General features: G+C 40.9%; 1 protein-coding gene across 5 annotated transcripts in view; it reads right to left on the reverse strand.

Annotated features, from left to right (window-relative positions):
- Positions 1 to 11,813: 11,813 nt before the first annotated feature.
- Positions 11,814 to 23,449, reverse strand: part of SHANK2 (SH3 and multiple ankyrin repeat domains 2) — a 344,905-nt gene continuing 333,269 nt past the window's right edge. For all 5 annotated transcript variants that reach the window (XM_085224519.1, XM_085224521.1, XM_085224520.1 and 2 more), the window contains one exon: positions 11,814 to 15,961. In XM_085224519.1, coding sequence (XP_085080645.1) covers positions 15,388 to 15,961 — 574 coding nt within the window. In that variant the 3' untranslated portion in view covers positions 11,814 to 15,387. The remainder of the gene's footprint in view (positions 15,962 to 23,449) is intronic.

The following is a 23,449-nucleotide window of genomic DNA, read 5'->3' on the forward strand; positions in this document are numbered from 1 at the left end:
CCACGTGGAAATTACTCCCACTTGGGAGTACTGATGGCTGCAAGGCAAGGAGTGCACTTGAAAACAGGGCTAACAGTTACAATCACATAAAATTTTACAATAGCTTTAAGTTTTTTCTGCTCTTCTGCATGACTGCAGTGTAAGCTGGATCCTAGGAGGGCAGTCTGCATAAAACCTTGCTTTCATAGTCTTGTGTCTGCCTGAACAAAATATTAATGTAAGTGCTTGTTTTTTAGTTGTTCTTTTTCCACAAATTCCAATTGGTGTGTACTGCTCTGACAGGAATTTGAAACAACACTACTGAAAGCTGAACATTATAATGCCACGTGAAGTGTCAGAGGCTTTATATTCTGGGAGGAAGTACAAGATCCTCAGAGACCTTGTACTTCAAGAGACAAGATCTGTCCTTTGGACTGCGCCCTCTGGTCAGATTCATAGACTCATGGAATCATAGAATTGCTCAGGTTGGAAAAGACCTTAAAGATCATTGAGTCCGACCACGATCTAACCATACTACCCTAACAATCCTCCTCTAAATCATGTTCCTGAGCACCCATCCAAATGGTTTTTAAACACATCCAGGGATGGGGTCTCAACCTGGGGAAGCCTATTCCAGTGCTTAACAACCCTTTCTGTAAATAAGTTTTTCCTGATATCCAACCTAAACTTACCCTGGCACAACTTAGGGCCATTTCCCCTTGTTCTGTCACCAGTGAGAAGAGACCAACCCCGCTCTCACTGTAAGCACCTTTCAGGCACTGGAAGAGAGCAATAAGGTCTCCCCTCAGCCTCCTTTTCCCCAGACTGAGCAGTCCTGTTTCCTTCAGTTGCTTCTTGGAGGGCATATTCTCCAAGCCTTTCACAAGCCTTGTTGCCCTTCTCTGGACTTGTTCCAGCACCTCAGTATCCTTTCTGTACTGAGGTGAGGCCTCACCAAGGCCAAGTATGGGGCAGGATTGCTTCCCTAGCCCAGCTCACCACACCATTCCTGATACAAGCCAGGATATCATAGGCCTTGGCTACCAGGGCACACTGCTGGTTCATATTCAGCCGACTGTCCATCAGTACATCGAGGTCCCTTTCCTTCACAGAGCTTTCCAGCCCCTCTTCCCTAAGCCTGTAGAACCATCACTTGGCCCTATTGAAACTCATACAGTTTACCTTGGCCCATTGATCTAGTCTATCCAGATCCCTCCGTAGTGCATATCTCCCCTCAGGCAGATTAACACTCCCTCCCAACTTGGCGTCATCTGCAAACTTACTGAGGGTGCACTCATTCTCCTAATCAAGATTGTTAATAAAGATGTTAAATAGAAGCAGCCCCAGTACCGAGCCCTGGGGGACACCACTTGTGACTGGCTGCCAACTGGATTTAACTCCGTTGACCACAACTCTTTGGGCCCAGCCATCCAGCCAGTGTTTCACCCAGCGGAGCATACACCTATCCAAACCGTGGGCAGCCAGCTTTTCCATGAGAATGTTGTGGGGGACAGTGTCAGAGGCCTTACTGAAATCCAGGTAGACCACATTGACAACCTTACCTTCATCCACTAAACAGGTCACCTTGTCATAGAATGAAATCATGAATAAATACATGAAAACACTCTGGGATTTTCAGTGCATTTGACCAATTTCTTAAACTTCTCACTTCAATAATAAGCTTAAAGGCATCTTTTTTCTCTTGCCTCCTTTTCCTCTCAAGTCCTGTATCATCCAAAGCAGTTATGATGTGCACATACCCAAAAGGACCAACTGATGACAGAGATCCTTAGGCCAGCTGCTTCCCAAAGCTTTGCTTGGAGAACTTGCAGTCCCGCCTAGCTAAGCAAGACAGTGTTTTGCAGTTTCCAATGCTGAACTTTTTTTGAGCAGATGGGAAGATGCTGTGCTGAAGATGGCTGCATCATGGAGCCCTTCTGGTGCCTTTATTGTGAATCACAAGCACAAGACTTTCCAGGCTTCAGGATGACTTTTGTAGCCTCACAGTCAGTAGGGAGATGAGGATTTGCATGCTTGGCTCTTCCACCCTGCTTCCATCTTCAGCAAACTCATCCCATTTCCTTAAAGGCACCTGAACAATCGCAGAAACTGTTCAGCAGCAGGAGAGGAGTTTTGATAATGGAGGAGAAAACCTTAATGGGAACAAAGGACTTGCATTGCACTTGGACTCATGAGCATGGCATGTGTCATCTTCATAAATGGCACTGTGGACAAGCGGTGCACATTTCCAGGGTCCTCCCTGTCAAGTATGAAAGAGTGGGGACCAGAGCTGCTGGAAGAATGCATTAGATAACACCAGCAGCAGCAGTATGGGGAGTGTACTCGTGTCGCCTTGCCTAACAGACAAGGTTTCATCTTTAATTTAAACTACTGATCTTGCTCATTCTGGTAAGATGTTCTCTGCTAGATTGATTTGGTACCTTGTCAAGTATATGTAAGTAGCAGCATTGTGACTGTACTGTTACAACTATGAGATGAGATGCATTCAAGACTTTGAAGTTTTAAGATCACTCTTACTCATCGGTAATAATTGCCCAAGCTAGCTGGAACAATTCTCCTGGTGAAACATACCTCAGGCTGCCTGAATTTATCATCAGAGCATCTGGCATAGACCTCCATGTGTGTAATTAATGTGAGGAGAAAGCAAGCCCTGTTTATTTCTGCTAATGGGATGGGTGAGTCTTGAGCTCATTCACACCTTAATGCGATGCAGTTGCTGCTTCTCATCCTGCTCGGGTTTTGGGTAATGGAAGGCAGCAGCATGCTGACTTTATTCATTGCCTATTCAATGATTTTACACTTCTGAATGTCATTCTTCCAAGTTAATTGTAATATAAGCATGTGGTAAGAACAGTCAAAAAAGTGTTTCTTTAGAAATATTTTCTAGTTTTTTATATTTTTTTTCTTTTTCTATTTCTGCAGTAATTGCTAATGATAGCAAGGAGGGAAGGCCATAGTTTGAAAGGTGGTTATTTGGGAGGTGGTGAAACTCTTACAGAAGTGAGATACATTTATTGCCCAGTATTCCCTGTGTGCTGTGCATCCTCCACCCCTCGTGAGTACTCCTCTCCCTGTGCTGGCTGTAGACCCCAGGTTAGCTCAGCACAGGAGCCACAGCTCTTTTCTGTGTGTTTCTTGGATGCATTTTATCAACCTTCTCCTTAAGCTGCCACTTTATTTTTAGTCTGTACAGATGGCAGGCTTAAGATGATGGTGAAGAATGCTTCTGCATCCCATTTATTTTATGTAAAGCCTTGGAGCTGTGGAGTGCTTTGCTGGATTTTTATGTGCAATGGGCCATTTACAACGCATCAATTCTGACTAGTTTGTCAAGGGCAAGCCAGTTTTTGACTTCTATCCCAGGAAGGGGAGCAGGAAGCAGAAGCATTGCATAGTGAAGCAGAAGGAAGTTGCCCAAAAGATAGGGGCTTTGGCTTAGATGAATGTGTAGCCAAATTGTGACTGCTTCCCAGCAGCATTTCATACTGTGTGTGGACCGTGTGTCCTCTGCAGCCTTTCTTGAACCTGGAAGGCTGACGATCACAGCAATCTCAGCACAGACTCATTTTCAAGTCCCTTTCCTAGCGAGTAGTGCCAGTGCTTGTTGCCAAGGCTATTCAGCTGAAGCAGCTGCTTCTGGAGAAGTGCTTTTCAGATGCAGCCTCAAAGCCACCTGTGATTTCTGAGCAGCCTCAAGCCTGAAGCTGCAGCAAGGGATCAGGACTCACATGGCCCGCCTGCACACACATGCAGTGAAGGATGGAAGCTCACTCCCAAAGGAGTATTTCCAGAAATGCATCCTCCCTGATCATTCTCTCCCAGTATGTCACCTGACTGGGACGTGAGGGCCAAGAACAGCCACCATTGCGTGTAGGTAGTGCTCCTCTCACTGTGGGCCTTCTGTGCTGCACGGGGCTCGTAAAGCTGCATGCTTGAGGGCATGCTGTTCCATGTCTCCTAGATTTGAAGATACTTCACCAACTTCTTTTCACGTCAAGCACTCTGCTTGTACTCTCATTTATAGGCATGACTGTGAAGTGAGTTAGTGAGAGGGAAATTAATGCACAAGTCCATAGGAAGATGAACAGAAATCGATCCCAATTGCATAATGCAAAGCGTGTGGAGTGATGACCTGGATGTCAGCCAACAAGACAAGTGGAATTGATTAAAATAGCTTTCCTTGATATCTTGCCCCAGACTTGGTAAAGCTCTGGCAGAAAGGGGCACTGCAACGTCTGGCCAGCCAGGGAGTCTCGGAGGGCTGTGTGGTGGCACAGGAAGGCCTTCCCCAGAGTCAGCTTCCAGGGACAGTGCCACTCCTGAGGCACAAATCAGTGTGGCAGCCCTCACACAGGGCCATCTCTCACCATCAGGGCATTGCTTTCGTAGCTCCTGGTGCAGCTTTGATCTCAAATAGCATCATTTCAGAACTTGCTTGTCCTGTTTCCTTCTTCAAAGGTTGGGCTTGTTGCTCCTCCAGATGCTCCCACATCTGCTTGTGTGTGTGGCATTTTTGAGATGAAAGTGCTTCTGGTATATAGAGGTAGTGTTCTCATTGTTTGAGTGACAGTTTTAGCTGCACATCTTTTTCTACTTGTCCTCCCCATTTCCCCTGTGTAATCTGGATTTTTAGCATGGCCAAACCATTGCTGGGTAACACTATTGTGAGGGAAAAATCAGGCTAATCAGCTCTAATTGACTTTTCAAATACATTTCTAAGCACCTTATGCCAACCTTGTAGTTAATAGCTCTGTAAGTCTGTATTTTTCTACAGTTCTCTTTGACAAGCAGTTACTGTAAGTGAAAGTGCTGTGATAGCATCTTGCAAGGAAATGCCAGACTTTTGCATTTGGTGTAAAAGGCCTGAGCTTTCTGGAATAAAGCCTACAGGGCACTTACCTAATACCGGTAATTAATGGACTTCTTTGAAAGCAGTAAACTGAAATGCAGGTAGGTCAGTAGAAGTGCAAAAATATCCTTAAAGTTTTGGGGATTTTTTTTATTTTTATTTTTTATTCTTTTTATTTTCCCCTGGCACACTTGTTTGTTGGCCATCTTCACCTCAAGAGTGTGTTCCACACCTAGCTCACTTACTCTTTTCTTGAGTTATGTATGTTCATTTAACCCACGTGGTACAGTATAGATGTCAGCTCATTTCCATGCGTACTACTTCTGTCCTAGCATTGTTATTAATGTTGCTGTTTGTCAGGCTCTTGTGTTCCTCAGTGCCTAACAGCCCAGGACAGTGGCCTACACACATTGCATGCTATTCCCAGGAACACAGAGTGCTATTACCATTTCTAGTAAAACGTAAACTACTGCATATACCATCCTACCCTAATTTCATCTATCTACACCAGCAAGAAAAAATGCTAATTGAAAACTCCTTGTAGGGCTCCGGTTCCCCTGTGTTTGCACAGCAGTGCTGGAAACAGTAACGTGGTCAACAACCCCTGATAAAGGCAACCAAAATCTTCCTTAATGTGGTAATATACAAACTCAAATACACACTGGTAGTAGTTCAAGTTTATAACAACATATTTCTCTACTAAATATCAGTTGTTATTTCCACTGCAATCTGGAAACAAATTCTCCAGTGAACTTGTTCTACATGAGCTTATTGCTTTTAAAGTTGTGTTATTGCTAATAATTTGCACTTGAATAACCTTTTCCTTCTGTAAGGAAGTTGGTTGGTTTTGTCCTTTGGCTTTTCTAGCTGAAACATTATGCACAAATCCAAATTAAAATGTTCCTACAGTGGAGTTGTAGGCATCCAAATTATAAAGAAAAATGCTCTTTATTTTGAAGAGGTCTAAGCATATTCGAAATTGTTGATCAAGTCCTGCCCTTAATTAACCCTACTGCATTGACACTGCTGTTCTAACATTTCCTTCTGTTTTTAATAAGCGTATATGATGAGAAATTTTCACCCTTACCCAATTGAAATTGGAGAATCATAGGCAATGGCGGTACTGTCTAGACAGAGTAGTAAGTAGGAAAGTCAAATCATAATTCAAGACTGCACAACCCATTGGATTCACAGTCAAACCAGAAGGAGCTTGTTTTGTTTGGTGGGAGGCTTTCTTTGAGCCTCCATTTACAGTCCAGGGATAAAACTTACTTAACATCCAAAGAAACTCAAGAGTCTCAAATAATTAAAGTACTGAAAGAACAAGTTTTGCCTACATGAGTAAATACCATGAAATATGGTCATTTTCCAGCTGGATAGCTACACTGATAAGTGTTGGGGGAGTGAATCATCCACAATCATATCTTGCTTTCTGTTTGTTAGTAATGTCTTTGCTTAATAAGTCTTCAAAAAACATTCCTCATAGCATCTTACTGTAGTTAAATCGATGGATTTTTTTTCCCATCTGATGAAGCATCCTTTGCTTAGAAAGTTTCCTTCATCTGTTATTTAACGGTGTAAAATAATAAGAAAAAAAATATTTTAGTTAAAGATTAGGGCTTCAGGCTTTAAAGAATGTACTAAAAATTGTCTGCTCTCCTTACATACAACCTGAAGTAGAATCCCAACCCCGGTATTTGCCCTTGTAACAATCAGAAAGATCAACACGATTGAATATTGATTCCAGAGATATAACGACAAAGGGACTAATGATGGAAATGAGTTACAAATGAAAAGTGCTCACCTGTCTCCAAAGAGCTAGGCTCACAAGGGACACTCCGCAAGGGAGGGATCTTCAACCAGAGATCCTTCCCCAGTGGCAGTCAGCTCTTAAATGAGATCTAAGAGGGGTGCAGCCAGGCTTTACCCCTTCTGGTCACACAGCTGAACTGCCTTCACCCGTGCTCCCAGGGCTGACCTGGTCCTTTTCTCAGGTGCTCAATCAGGGGTTCAGGCTGTGACTCAGCAGTTCCCATACAGCCTAATAAGGATTATTTAATGTGAAGGGGGATCTAGCATTAGACAGTCTGGGGGGGGGGGGGAAATGAAGACAGACAGGCTGTAAGTAAAAAAGCCTCTTAAATGGTGCAAGGAAAGGAGAAATTGTTTCCAGGGCCAGAGCTCTGAGCCCAGCTTGCCTACAGGAGTGGGGGAGAAATGTCCAACATTGAGGCCCTCCTCTCTAGGGAACCCAGATGAGCCCCATGGCTAAAGCACAGTTAGCAGTGAAGTCAAATAACTAGGTTACATCCTAGTTCTTTTTTTTTTTAGTCTATTATTTTTTAGTTGTCTTTCCTGAGCAGAAATATTGTCAGCACGTGACCACCTTCCCTAAATTTATGAATGCTGCAGCCTTGTATTAGGCTTTGCATCTTTCAGATGTGGATCCTGGGTTTTGTTTCTCTCCTTCAGTGTTTCATCCAGTACTTCAGAATTAATCCAGTTTTTTTTTTTTTCTTAATATGTCATTTTCCTGTAGCGAGGACCAGAACTGTGATCTGTGTCAGCTGCAAATCCCTCGTGACCCACCCTTCTCTTGAAGCCTGAGACTCATGTCCACAGCCCCACCAGGCTGGTCCAAACCATTCATAACCCTGTAAACCAAAGGCTTCCTGTGGAAGGCTGCAGCCTTTGTTGCACAAAACCAACACCCGAGCCCCAGGGCCTTGGCTTAGGAATGGCCTTGTGCAGGCCATGCTTCCAACACTCCTCGGCCATCCCAGCCCTGGTTGGGCAGGGCATTGGGCACAGCAAACTGTATGCTTCAAGGAATAAGCATGTGGCATTTCTTGGCTTAACGAACTTCAGGGAGCATCCATGCTCCCCATTGTAGGAGGTGACCTCATAGCCCCACTAGTCTCATTGTTGCAGTGCTTCCCAGTTTCCAACTTGAATTTATTCATTGCCAATCAGTACTGACTTCTCCTACCACTGATGTTTCTTTTAGTTACAATCCCTCTCCTGGCTGTTCACCCACTCGTGAGTAGGAAAAGCAGACATCTCATTTTAGCCTTCTATTTGCTCTGTTAAATAGACCGAGTCATTTCACAGCCTGCTGTAAGCACCCACTGCTGGGCTCTCACCAGCAGCTGTCCCACACCTGCCCCAGCGAGCTCTTATGAGCACCCTCAGCTCTCACCAAGAAGAGGTTCTCAATCTTCCTTTAAAAGCTTCCCCTGCTTTGTGAATTATGTACATCATTATCATGGCAAAGTTTTCCTTCCTGCTGCCTCCAACGGAAGCATCCCACGGACTCAAGGCAAGGATTGTGCATGCTGCATTTTGCTCAAGCACATTTTCCCTGTTACCATTGCACTGATCTTTCAAGTATACAATATGTTATTTGCTATAATGATCTTCCCTGCCGATAAACCAGCCTTGTCACCAGTACAAAGAGTTAATACACAGCACTAGCTCAGTAACTTTTCTTCAGAGGGTTGAAGACTGCCTGACAGTATCATGGCATTATGAAAACACACATTTGAGTGGGGGAAAATCCAGAAAATATGAAGTAGAAGTGTATAAATGATCCGTTCTGAATACACACCGCCTGTGCAGAATTCTTCTCTGCAAGAAAATTTCTAAAAATTGCAAAGTATCTTCTGTAAATCACCCGCCCTTTGGTGATTCTGGCTGTTCTCTTTACTGCAGAAAAAAAAAAAAAAAAAAGGACATTATTAGAGATTGCAGATATCCTCAGGTGAAATGCAGAACTTCTACACTGCTCCTCGGTTACCGTAATGTCTTACGGGTGCCTTAAACAGAGCTGGAGAATGGTGCATGTGTTAAAGGCCACATCCCCTGCTTTTGTAAAGAAAATGGCTGAGGTGTTGGAGCAAAGGGAGAAAAGGAGACATAGCATTGCCCAAAGTGAAAAAGAAATTCTAATCACAGTATTATTTTATGCACAATTGGACAGTGAGCTCAAATATGACTATGTTCAGTTAACGAATTATTTTTGGTTTTTTGACACCACATGTGGACCAGTAAGTAAATAACCTTTCAATCTCTGTTTTGGTCCCCTTCTATCAGTTCTTCTCTAATGACAGAGTTCGAGCTCTCACCTTGACTTTGTCCCTGCATAGCTTGAAAGATTTGATACTAGATGCACCAACAAGGCCCAAACAAAACAAAAAATGGATGATGTAGTTGCAGTAGTTCCTCACTGGGTATTTTGTAGAGGTTTGGTAAGGAGGGCCATACTTGGCAGTTCTCAAAATCCATTATGGACAAATGATAGCCCATTTAGGGAGTTGTGAATTCTTTACATCCTTGTAATGATGCTCTGTTTCCTTAAGGCTTTGTTTTGAAGAACATCTTTAAGAGAATGAATCAGAGGCTTCAGAAGGATGCGCAGCAGAGAGATTATCTCTCATTTCCCCCCAAACCTTCATTTTAGGTTTCTCAAGACTTTCAGAAGTTATAAGAAATTGCTTTAAATTACATTTAAGTATAAAAGGAAACTAGGAGATTGGAGACAACAAAATAAGGCAAAAAGGAAAAAAAGTGGAAAAATAACCCATTAAAACATGAATTACATTTTGAGATTTCTCTGTATTGTATTCTCTTCACTGCAACATTTATTCCAATACATTTTTAAGCACATGCAACACTGGTGACCTGTTTGTACATGGATTTCTAATGCAGTCCAAGAACCTTTACATTAAAAGCATACAGGAACTCACACACACATGCACATATTCCTTCTGGCATTAGTCCTGAGGAAAACTTAAATTTCACTTGGGAAACCAAATGTCAGTTCCACAAGTACATTTGGGAGACAATTCACCAGTACTATGGATGAATTCCTAACCTGAATACCTCGCACTCAGCTGCAGTTTGCTGCTGAAATAGTTGTTGTTCACCAGATTGCAATGTTTGGCTGAAATTGTTCAAAGCAGTCCAGGATTTGCAGCACTGGAGACAAAAACTACATTCTTTAGAAAACATACTCAATGCAGATGAAGGATCACATGGAGATGCTAACATTTAAAACATAAAATTGATTAAACCATACCCACATAGAAACTAGAAAGCGTTACAATTCTTTAAAGATTTATCATTCATTGAATAATTCATATAATTATGCAGTCAGCCTTTTCTCTGGCTTAGATGTTCAGGCCAACTCACAATAAGAACAAGACACTAAAATCACTTATTGTAAAGGAATACATATTTTGAGATATTGCTTGAGCCCATGGCCATCACATTCCACTAGATGTCAGCATGACAGAACCAGCTTGTGCAGACTTAAAAGCATAAGTCCACTCCATTTATTTTTGTCATCTTTGGAACATAGTACATGTCAACCCCATTAGTAACGAAGCATATATTCGCAGTAATAAGTTTAACCCAAAATAACAGTCTCATTATATCCCCCTTCTGTGCCCCCCTCATTTAATGGAGCCGAATAAAGGCCTTCAAATCAGACTCAGGATGCCAAAAAAACTTTCTAAATAAGATGTAAATCATTTCAGTTGTTCTAATTACTTTTCTTAATGCAGAGTTATGGTCTTCTCACTGTAAAAGACAGCACAATAAGCTCTTTTTGTCAGGTATTACAGTATCTGGAAGAAAAAGCTTTGTGTCAAATGCAGTGTAGTTGATCCGTGTTGAAAATTACAAGGCACGTACTCTAAAAAAAAATAAATCCCATGTTCTGAAGTATTTTTACAACCATCTCTTGTAAAAATTGTTCTGGATATCTCATCATAGCTACTGGGAAAAGGCTGTTTTTTTTTTCTTTCTTTCTTTTTTTCTTTTTTCATGTTTTTTTGGACAGAAGGAATGAAAGACCACAAAATGCAGAACAAAATACAGAAAAACACAAACAAAACAAAATATGACACAGTGATACAATGTCCACCATGACAGCAATGGCCAAATCTTCTCATTTCTTTGGCCGACAAAGCAGTGACAATTGACTTGACTTAGATATGCAGTATTGATCACTGGTTTGTCACAGTACCTGAAATACAACAAAGGTGGTGATTGGGTTGTTGGTGTTTTTATGTCGTTCTTAACAAAACAAAGCTGCCAAGTAATTGCTGTTGGAAAAATTACAAGAGAAAGCATGGGTAGCTATAAAAAAAAAGATGAACCAGAATGACATCTGTAGAATAGAATAATGGTTAAGGAACAAATGAAATCAAATGGCAACATTTCTAGGCATTTATTCCGATATCTGAGAAAATAAAAATTAAAAATATCTTCATAGCATCACCATTTAAAAATACAAAACAATGTTGTGATTAAGCCAAAAGAAAAGGAGACCTTTTCTTTCTTTCTTTCTTTTTTGTCCATCTGAAGCTTCATTTATTCACATTACAGATATACCCTGCCGGTACAATTTTTCATCACAAGATGCACAAATTCTGGTAAGGAGCACCATTCCCCTTTCTCCTCTGTAAAGCCACTCTTTCCTACAAATGGTCCAACCCCCAACTCTCTAGTGCCTTACAAGACTGCAGAACAGATCCCCACATGAGAGCCCCATGCAACCAGCAGCACCAAGTTGAGAGCATGCATTCCCACACACACGCTCAGCCAAGAGAAAGAATTCAATTGCTATTAAAAATCCACCTTAAGGCAAATAGAGACGTGTTTTTTACCTCTTACTGAAATATTTTCACTTGTCACATTTCAAACACGGATCTCGAACTTGGTAAATAAACTGATGCTCAGTGTAGAGAATGCTTTAACCAGAAAGAAGAAAGGGAAAGGAAACATTTTTCCTGTCCAAAACAAAATCAATAATTTTGCCTTAATTCTATCTACATTTTGTTAAAGCATTCTGTGCTCTTTCAAAACACAACATCAGATTGTAAGTTTGGCAACTTTTTGCTTGTTTGCTTGCTTAATAAAAATTCAGACAGTGCTTTCTGTTTGCAATCAGAACCACAACCTTAGTGCAATATTATATTTATTTCTTACAGTAATTTTGGTTGCCATACAAGAGTATTAAGGATTGGGGAAAAGTGCAAGTTACAGGAGCTTGATCTTTTAATCAGTTGAAATAAGAGGAATTAAAGCACAAAAATTACAGCAACATAGATAACGTGAACACAAGTTCTTACACAAACTATAGCGAGAAACATAGTAATATCTAGAAAAGAAAAGAAAAAATGTAATGGAAAAATTATCAATATTTGTGGCTCATACACATAATCATCGCCAGATCAACTGGGTAATGCTTTTTAAGAACGGAGAAAAAAATCACTATTTTATTAACTTAAGTACCACAAATAATTAACTTTTGTGATATGTAAATTCTGTAAATCAACAGTCACATCTAGTCATTTTATAATATATGAATTCAACTGAAAATGTTCTCAGACACCTAGGGAAAGGAGTCTGTGCAGTTATACACAATTTACATCTTGTAAGATTTTGGTATTGTATACACAAATATTACAGAAACTAGGCATGTAAATGCAATTTATTTAAATTACAGTATATAAACAAAAGTTGATCCTAAAACCCAGAATATCATAATGTATTTCATAGATCTCTAACAACTTGTTTTTCACTATCATAGAAGCATGAAATAAATGGGTCTTCTCTCCTCCCCCCAACGTTTCCAGACTGACGAAAATACTTGGAGGCAACGTCATATCTGTTACTATTGCTTTCTGTAGCAAAATCATCAAACAGAGCTAGAGACCAATTCATCTTGGCAGAGGTGCATTTTATTGGTGAAAGGAGGTCCTCTCAGGTCTCGTTACGTTTACTTTGTAAGACACGATGTAAAAATAAACTATTTCATTAGCTCTTCAATGTTTCAAACCTCTTTTCTGCTAATGATTTTGTACCTATTCTTTCAGTACCTGAAAAGGTAGACGAGGAAGAAACACACCTGTGTTAGAAAGGGATTACCACCAACTGTAATTGACTGTGTATGTCAGCACTCGTTAAACTGAAATTCAACAATAAGGTTGTGAGTAAAAAGCAGCTTCAAAGTCAACTTCTACATTGTTACTACCGTAATTTCTAACGTATTTTCTGGCACATATTATAGAGGTAATATCAACTGTACCCAAAGAAACAAAAAAAAGAGCATGGCATTAGTGGTTTATTTACTGAATTCTGTTGTATCACCAAATGGAAGACAATGATGGCTAAATTACCATTTGTACACTTCTGAAAGTATCTGATGGCCTCAAGTTGCCTGTGTTGACTATCTGAATGAGACTGTCATCTTCTACACCACCTATGGAAAAATGCAGTACTTTTGGAAGTAAAACACCTTAGTACTTGGTTTTTATTACAAGGTTACTTGGAACTTTCAAATACAAATATAGCGTAGTAACAGATGTTAAGTCAAAGGACTTGTTGTTCCGTAAAGGGGGCAGGAGGCTAAATAAGTTGCTTTTTATGAGTATCCAATGCGTTGGTAACTATAACCACTTTTGAAGAAGTATTCATCCTCCTTTGTAGAAGTTCTAGCAAAGATAGAAAATATAACACAGCTCTGCTGGTTCAGATGCATCCAAATGAGGTTGATTTTAAAAAGGTCAAGACTTTATAATTATTCCACAGAAATAGTATTAAACCACAAAAATTTTTTTTTTTGTTGTTTTTCACTTTCTAGCACTGAAGTGGCACAAAGGCTGCCCAGTAGACCAGCCACTTATTTTCTTAAAATATTGTGCTTATAAACTATCTGTACAACTATTTAAACTTGCAGTAAAGAAAGATATTTAAAATGCTAAACTTTATGTACTCATACTAGGGCTGTTGCAGACCTAATTAGACACTTGTTTGTGAGCAAAAATAATCACAATAAAAAAATTAGAGATAGGCTGGACCATATCAAGGAACATATCAAGGAAAGAAAGTTCAGGTATCCTGCAAAATGTAAGAGAACCTGAAAGTATGGTAGGTAGGCAGTCTAGCCATCCACACACAATTTATCCACCTTCAACATCTTGAGTATTATGTTAATAAAGACCTACAAAACTCACAGATATTTAGAGGTGTTAATTACAAGGGGAGGTCAAACATGCAGAGAGAGACTTGTTAACTTAAAAAAAAAAATAAAATGAAATAGTCAGACTGACCAAATGTGTGTGTTCCCCCTGCTGCCGAGGTCTCCTGGAAGCTCTGGCCCAGAGCAGGGTGTGCTCACTGCCACCTGCACAGCAATCACGGGTGGCCATGGGAAGCATTCAGCCCCCTGGGAGGTGCTCACTCTGCTCTTCTTGTCCAGGAGCCCATACTTGTTAATAGCAATAAAAACAAGAAACCGGATAGCTACTACTTCCCTTGCCCCTTAAGCACATATGCTCTGGGACACTGCATACCTTGGTCCATCTTGGCATTAGCTTTCTCTTTTTTTTTTTCTCTTTTCCCCCTTCTTCTTCTTTTTTTTTTTTTTTTTTTTTTTTTTTTAAAGCAAGATAAACTATTTCTATTTCTGCTAACAGCTTGAAATTCCTCTCTTACTTAAAATACTGGCAACCTTCTCATTGAGTTCAATGGGAACATTCATCTACTTAATCTTTCTTGGCCCGATGTTCAAAATATCTAGGTACTTAATCACTCTCTGGATTAGACAGTATCACTCAGGGTTCAGTATACTTGATATCTGACTGTGAAGTCCTGAAGATGCAGCTGTACATAAACCCAATTTTTTTTTCTGGTTTGCAGAGTTCACATTGCGACTTAGCAGTAGTTTAGCTGGTTGAAAACTGGGGGTCTCAGGTTCAAACTAGCTTCATTTTGTTGTACCTCTAAGTGAGCATTCCTTCTCAGTTTTTATGAAATGTCTGCATCGTCTTACAGGTCACGTCAATGGAGCATGTATTGAACTTGTTCTGCCACCTTGGAAGAGTGCTAAGTATAACTGCAGAAATAAAGAAATACCAGGTAAAACAGAGCAAGGTTACCTTTGAGCTAATTCCAGCAGAACAACCAGCTTCTCTGCCAACAAATCGGAGAGCTAAACTTTGTAAAAAACAGTTATATGAACTCCTGTACCTGTCTCAATATTGTGCCTCTGCTAACAAAAATGGATTTGAATGGTAATGAAGCAATCTGTCCTCTTTAAATAAACTAAGATTTGGGAAAGGAAACCTGCTGGGAATCTGAATGAATGTCAAGAAGAGAATACAGTGCTTTTCAATTAAGGAAAAAAAAAAGCTTGCAATTTGAAGTTAAAAGAAAACTGTTCTGCAATGGTTCCAGCAGAAGGGTAGTATCAATAGATGGTAATATTTTTGAAGTTAACAATTTTCTCTCTCTCTCTCTCGTATCTCCCCACAACTTTGAAATAAAATGGCCCCACTCGTGCAACACATTTAGATTTATATTTGGGTGTGTAACATACAGTCTGCATTACCTGAGTACCAGGAATTAAACTGCTTTATTTTTCCCCCCTAATTTTGCTGGCACTCGCAGACAGACAAGGCATTTGGGGTATTTCAGTACCAGCCCATCTCTAGTTATCAACAGAAGTTTGTGAGGCAAAATAGCTATTCTTATCTGTCCAGCAGCTGTTTCAAAGCTCTTTCTATGTTCATTCTGTGCCCAACTCTAGTCACTCCAAGGTCTATCAGATCTTCCTTTTGTAGATTTGGTAAATGAGTGCCATCTATTTCATTGTCCATAAATGTTTCTTTATGTTCACCTAAGTTTAGACTTTCCAACCAATCTGCCACATCTGGTTTAGTCCACAGGTGGACAGGCTTAGTTGTAAAAGGCTTATTTGAGATTGGCTGTTGTAATATTGAGGGAGAAGGAGACCTGCTGCGCCCTGTGGTCAAGCCAAATAAGTCCCCAGAGGGGGGCTGGCTGGGTAGGCTAAATACATCGGACAGAGTTGGAGAAGGAGATGAAGCTGAAGCAGAAGCAGTCAGAGAAGCAGGCATGATGTCTTTATTTATCTCTGTTGGTGAAACCACAGGGCTTGGAGCATGCCGTGCTCCTGAGGTCCTACTGTCATAGTCTGGGGACCTGCTCTGCAGTGTGATCGGCTGGCTGGTTCCAGGTCGGACAGTGAAAGTGATTGTTGTACTTCGTGTACCTGAGACAGTACTCATGACTTCTGTGCTCCTGAAATTGTAAACAGACATGGAAAGTTAGACACATCAGCTGCCGCTGGTACCCATATCAACACATGGTAAATGTGGCTTTGGAACATCAGAATAGTATAACTTTTTTAAAAGAGCAGTATCAGGTAGAAAGTACCAAGATAGCATCATTCAATCTTTCCCATAAAACAATCTTAAGCTGTAGTTAAAAACAAAATCTTTGCTTATCAGCAGATCAGAGAAACACTTTTCAGAGCACATTGTTCTTTTTTAAGGCTATAACAATTTGTCTCATGGCTAAATGAGAAACGCCTTGTGCAAATGATACCTTTTTTTGGTGGTTTTATAGACTTGGGGAACCTGCCTACTAAATGCATATGGGCACTTATTGTTACCTACACAGAGCGTCAGGAGTTGATCTGCTCTGCACTACACGGAGCAGGGTGGGTCCTTCATTTCAGTTTTAGCTTATAAGTCCTACACTGTAAGGTAACATAGCTAGTAACAGTAGCTATGGAAAGTATTGGAAGCACATTATTGACTCAGGTTCTGGATCTTTCATTTTTTTTCTAAACAGGAATTATACTTCATCAATTTCACTACAAAACTTGCGGAGACAAAATTCTTGTCACTCTGCACGCCTAGAGGTGATGTAGTTGTAATCAAGTCACTGGCACCTATCTGCTGCCTAAAGGAAATCTGAAATTACAAATGAAGCAAGCATGAAGTTTGCTGAGAGGCTCTCCTGCCAAGGCTGGTGGGGTGGGTGAAGGAGCAGACAAACCTACTTTTGTCTGGTGGCTATAAAACAAATTTAGAAGCAGATGGTTGAGGTTCAGGGCTGTTCACAAAATGCTTAAATACACAGCCCTTACATTTCATGAGACAGCTGTGCCAGTCAGCATGTGCAACACAGGATCTTTCACTGAACTTTTAGGTGCCTGAAGCTCCAGAGTTTTTCACTTTTAAAATACCCTACCAGTTAGAGACACCTTCAGCCAAGTAATTTCATGCACTTCCAGACCAAAGGATTTATTTATCTTTGAAGTGATGCCATAGACTCGAGGGGATGATCTGAAGGATGCTGTAGCTGGATTTCTCACTCAGACAGGCTGAATCCCTCTTTATCTCAGTGCCAGACTGTCCCCATGCTTGATCTGTCACGCTTGGGGCAGAACAGGCAAGGACTTCGGGGAACAATGGTAGATACAAATGCTTTTATTAATAATGCAGATTCACTACTGTGCATAAAATAGCCAAATAAAAAGTGTGGGTTCTGGAGCCCTCATTTTAAAGTCCTGCAGTGGAACCAGCTCAGGTCTCTATCTGAATGACTGCTTGAAGATATTGTATTAATTGCCAGTAAACGAAGTACCAGAAATGATCCATGCAAAACCACGTCAGCTCTCTCTGGTTCATGCCTCTCACCACAAGATCTGCTTTATAAACAAGAGCCCTCCCTGTGCTCCTCTGGCCTGGAGAATCACAAAGGCTTGGCTCACACCTGTAGAACACTGAGGTAGCTGAGAAGGAGGACACGGCATGTGGGGTTAGGCTACTCCATCAGATCTGTTTCCCAGTGCAATGAATGCCCATGGAAGGGGCATGACTTGACTTTGGTTCCCCATATTCTTATTAAAAGAGTGGTTAAAATTTTGATTAAAAAGGTGATGGTCCCGGTACTTCTCAAAATCTGTCCTAACCTGCTGCTCCTGTGAACTACTCAAAAAGAAGAAATACAGGCAGCTCACCTGAGGCAATGATAATGGGCTATTAATCCCTTTCTTTCATACAAACAGCCATAGTTACTTCTGGTAGCCTTGATCTGGAGACTCTCTTCAGTGGTTCCTTGGTTTGCTCCTGGCTGATGTGAGCCCTCTTCCTATCTAATCCCCACATAATTCAGCCCATAATTAACAAACTCAGATGTCAGGTAGCCTACAGCGCTTCTACACCGACACGCACAGCACACTCACAGCACAGCAAGCCTCTTTCAAATAAGGATCCAATACTATGTTATTAGAAAAGCACTAAGAATAACTGTTTGGAGAATGTACATGTTATTCACATGAGCAATCCCAATGATTTCCCACAGGTTGTTCCATATATTTCAAAGGGAACAGGGGATCTCCTTGAGAGCTGAAAGATCAGCACTTCACTTAAAACACAGTGGGAACAAGTCTTAAAGCACTTTGGTCTTTGTAATTTAACAAAGAAAAGAAATGCTTGGCAAGGTTTGGAGTGCTTCCTGTGATTTGTTTGGAGCTTAATGGCTCACATTGTCTTCCAAGACCAGAGCTAAGCATTCTAACATATAAAAGCCAATGGCAAGAAACAATTCAATTCTACTAATCAAGGGGAAAAAATAGTTCTACCCACATAGCAATAGCAGTCTCGTGGACTTTAATAACACACGATCTAATTTTGAATCCAAAAAACTCTTATTTGAAATAGGTTGGGATAATTTTGTACTACTGATTGAAAGAAAGGCAAAGTGAGTTTTTCAGAGATGAAGAAATCTCTCTCCAGCCCTTTATTTGTACTGACCCTTTTACTCATGTTTCTGTACTGCAAATATGAGAAATGAGCTGCCATCCTCTGTGGCAATATCAAATGGATGATGCGAATTTATCTTCTGATATGGCAGGCGCCAGCAGAGGGTAACTTCTGTTACTTGGCCAACAGCTCCTGCTCGCTTCTGTAACTTGCTTCTGCTGCTGCTTCTCTATCGTTCCTTTCACACACTCCCTGTACATCCTCGTTCAGGAGATCATTGTCACTGCTCCTTTAAATAAGCTACATCAAGGCACTAAAACAAAATCCCCCAAAGTAAACTGTGCACTATTTAAGTGTTCTGTAGACCTGTGTTACCTCCCCTCCACAGGCAGAAGTACTGGGTGAGCAAAGCAAAAGAGGCAACACTGGATTTTTTGCTCTTCCCATCAGCCTGGATCAAAGTAATGGCTTCTCGTGGCTACAATCAGTATTAAAAGATCTGTGGGCATCTAGCTTTTCTCAAGTCACGGGTTCAGGACTACTGACTGTTAAAATATGACACTAGAATGATCACAACTTATTTTAGCTGATGAATGATATTTCGACACTCAGTTTATAGCCAGTTCAGCACAAAGGCCAATAGAAACATTAACCCTTTTATCAGGAAGCTCAGAGCACTTCATTAACAGACTTAATCCTCCAGCAACACACCCCAGTTGTTCTCCACACTGAGAACACAGTCTGTGAGTCACTACACACTGTCACAGCAGCCGGACCAGTTTTGCAGTAACCACCTAAAGATGAGGGGAAATGTAACCACGGTGACTTGAGGTCACTGCTGTCTGCAAAATCACTCAGTAATCTGCAAAACAAACTTTGTGTTTTATTTCTGACTGCTGTTCTGCAGTTGGCTCTGCAGCCTTCGTGGCACAGGCTCAGCCTTGTAACAGCCACGTGAGCCTGCTGGGGCCCATGACTGCACTTCCAGATTTCCTGTTCTGACTCTTCTATTCCAAGATTCTTTTTCACTTTTTCCCTCTCTACTTTCACTTGCTGTATCAACTCCAGTGTGTTACAGATGGAAAAAAGTATGCACCTTTGTGCAACTCCCATCCATCCCCACTTACAGTTTATGTCATCTACAGCACCATTTGGTGCAGATAGCCTTGAAACTCAGCTGTCTTGCATTTCACAGATGATGTTATCCTGGTCAATACAGGGGCAAGCACGTTCCAGCTGGAGAGCAGGAGTGTTTTCATTGCGTTGTGGGTTTTCCAGATTTTTAATAAGAGCAATTTCTTAGGCCTTATTCGATCATCTGTTACATTAAGCATACTAAATACGTATTAAACGTACCTAAACCCAAATTTCATTTTAGGAAAGTGAAAAGTCTGATAATTATTTTAAATAAAATTTGCCCTGTTAGAATCAGCATATGGAACTAATTTGTAAACATTTGCTGCTGTAAGGCTGCACTGATGGTAATGCCCATTATGTTGTCTCATATTAAAACCACAGTATATAATTCCTATGTCTCCAAGTAATAAGTCATCACCACAGATTGTAGGCAAGAAATTATTTTAAATTCTAAATCAGATTTGCAGGATTCAAATTCACTGCTAACTTAATATTAAAAGCAAATCAGTGAAAGATGGCATGCCGCAATAGGTCCTAAGAACCTCCCATTAAAAACAAACAAACAAACAAAAAAACCAAAAAACTCAAACTAAAAAACAGTTACAGTCTGTCTTATAAGAGCTGTTTTATTCTCTGACTTGCCAGAAGACTTGCTGTCTCTGACAAAGCTCTTCTACCATGTTGGAGAAGAAAACAGTGGGAGAAAAGGTGCCCTATATGGAGGTACTGTGGGAAATTAACTTTTTAGAGCTTTCTGTGTACTTGCAAACCCAAAACTTTGCCTTCACCTCTTGCAATATTTGTACTGTATTTTTGGATTGTCAAAGGAAAATCGCATGGTAGGAAAGTAAGACAATAATTGTCTGTTTTGGGAGAAGGTGAAGAACAAGCATTGGTATGATGACTGTCAGGATACAGAGTTTCTTATAATAGCATTATTTTACTGAGGAGAAATGAAGAATGGTGAGTGTCTGTTGCAGGTAATGCTGTTCGCTGGGTGAAGAATAATCACCAAAGCTCTGCGGGAGCTGCTCAAGAACAACAGTTTCCATGTGAATTACACAGCTGTACAGAAACAGCAGTAAGGTGCTACTGGGGGCTGAGGGCCAGAAGGCTGTCTCAACCCTACCGTTGGAGAACTGGAAGGGAAAAGGTGAAGACAAGCTGGAAAGAGAAGGGAAAATATCACTGCTTCCAGTGGAGAAAGACTCAGCAGTTACCACTGCAGCACAGCTTGATTATTTCAAGGCTAGTTTGTCTTTACTTAAGTGCTTACATAAGCACGTAAAAGTGTGCTTATCATTCCCCCTTCTCTCAAAAACACATCCTAAAAAGAGAGTTTTGGTGCACTTGAAAAATTATGTCTCCATATTTAGGTGCCTGGGTATAAGTTCAGGAATCCACTCTTAGGTGCCCACACTATAAAAACCTTTGCTGAATACCTGTCTGATGAAAGTGGCTTTCATTTCAGTTGGAGATGACATCTTATCTCTGGCTTGAGAATGACTATCATTTCTGGATAAGGGAGAGCTAATCCACACAGCATTTTGTATCAATATCAACATCAAAATCACTAAAATGCAATAGCATCGAGTGAGCATTAGGAATGTACCATGCAGAGTACTCTATGTTTTATAGTTGACATCTACTTCATGGCACTTCAGTATGACCCACTTCTGAGAGCAGCAGCCATGAGAGCAAATAAAAATGACAAAATGGAATGACTGAGATGCTGCAAAAATTACTGACAAAGCAAGCAATCCCGTGAAAATGGCTGACAAATGGTTAATGATATGAAATGAAGCTAACGGGATGACAGTAAACTGAAAAATCAAAGCTTGATAATTACTCCACAAGATAACGTGTTTCATAACCAGAATAAACCAAATGTAGGGTCAAGACCCACGCATGACTCATTGCTAAGTTCAATTCTGCCCTACCTGTTTGTTAAAATATGGGGACTTACTCACACGAAAAGCCCTTAGAAATGCACAAAAGCCTGACCACAGACAGTTCCCCCTTTAAAACTTGTTCTGCCAAGACAATACAGGTTATTTTTCCTGAAGGACTTGATCCTGCATGGTTAAGCATTCTGTACAACTCGTACATCTGCAATGAGCACTCCCATTGCCGGGCTGACATTCAGCCTGCCAGGAGGCCACACACGGATGCTCCACGAGCACAGTCTGGGAAGCAGGAGAGCCCTTCAGAATAGAACTAGCTCCTCCCTACTCCAAGCTATCAACCATTTTGGGGCGGTGATGGCAGGGCTCAGTGGTAGCTGTTCATTATTCCTTATTAGCACACGAGAGCAGAAGTGGAAGCGTGATGCTCACACTGGGGGCTGTGCTTCTCCCTCGCAGCTACAGGCTGTCCTGCATTAATCCTGCTGGCGTTATGCAGCCAGCTTGCACTATGTCGCTAAGCAACTGCTGGGTTCACAGAGCGAGCATTCCTCTTAACCTGATAAAAACCCTTCCTTCCTTTTAGCAGCTTCAATAACAGTCAGTAGCCTCTCAAGCGAATCTGTAGCCTTGCCATATTTATAGTGCAGGAGTTGGAGATGCTGCTGTGCTCCCCTCCTCTTTGCCCAGCTGTGGGGAGCACTCTCATCTCCCAGCACAGTGTGTCCAAGCCTTGGGATGGGCAATGTGACCCAGGGCAGCACATCCCAATCTTGAGTATTTGGCTCAGATAGGGCCCTGTACTCAAATGCCTCGAGCTGATGCTGTAAGGAATTTTGGGCAGAAGAGGAGGAAGTGATGGCTGAGTGTTGTGGCCTCTGATTTCAGATCCTGACTACATGGATGGACCAGATGAAAACTTGTACCTCCAAGAATCAGCTCCAAAATTTCTTAAAGTGAATGATGGCCAATGTGAAGAGAGGGAAGAGCCCATGTGATTTCAAAAGCTCTGGTCCAGAGCCTGCTGATCAAGCCCTTCACGCAATGAAACAAGCACATCCTTTTGCTTTTTCCTCTTTTTCTGTTCTTTCCCAGGCTCCTCTTCCTGGCCTGCAGCTGGTCACTGCCTCTGAGCAGCAGATGGTTTCCAGCGAAACATTTCCATGCTCTATTTAAAAATCTTCAAACTCAATGTCTCCATAAGAACCACAGAAAACTATAAATACACGGTGTATAATTACTGCTAAACCTATGTATGCTGAAAAAGGGAAGACTAGGCTTTTTTATAATGTAATAATTGAGAGAGAAATGCTGCTCAATATTGTAGAACAATCTCTTCATGATCCTCATTTGTCAAAAACATATAAGGAAGATCAATTTTGCCGGTTTCTGTAACAAGCTATTCCCAAACAATTTACAATTTAATTTACCTTCATGCTGCCCTAATGGTGCAATTGCTGTGACTGAGCGACATTTGTATATCCACTGGCTGTACAGAGATAACTCCTAGAGGTATTTAGAGCAGTTTCCTAGGCTATAACTTCATGTTTCGCAATGAAGAAATATATATTTTAATTTCATCAGGCTGCTAGTGCTATGAGCAGAACCCAAGTGAGCTTGAGATCAGTGTTACTATTTATAATACTTCCCACTACTTCTCCTTGGCTGAAGGGTATATGAACAGACCTACACATTTTTCATCACTTTTCTTTAATTCAGCAGAATCCTTGCTTTCTGAAAGCTAAAATTCCTTGCTACTTTTCTCTTACTGCCTCAAAGAAAAGGGCAAGTAAGTAAGTTCTACAATTGGTTGATGTACGTGTTATAATATGAGAAAAAAGTGAAGAATTTTAGCTTTACAATTGAAATATTAACTTTCATACTTTGGCAAGATGGTATTCCCTGATCATAATACATTATGACTTTGTAAAAAAAATGTGTCAATCATGCTATCAGGCTAGAAAGGCTGTAAT

Source organism: Meleagris gallopavo, chromosome 5 (assembly GCF_905368555.1).
Source record: "Meleagris gallopavo chromosome 5, MGAL_WU_HG_1.1, whole genome shotgun sequence".
NCBI classification, from domain to species: Eukaryota; Metazoa; Chordata; class Aves; order Galliformes; family Phasianidae; genus Meleagris; species Meleagris gallopavo.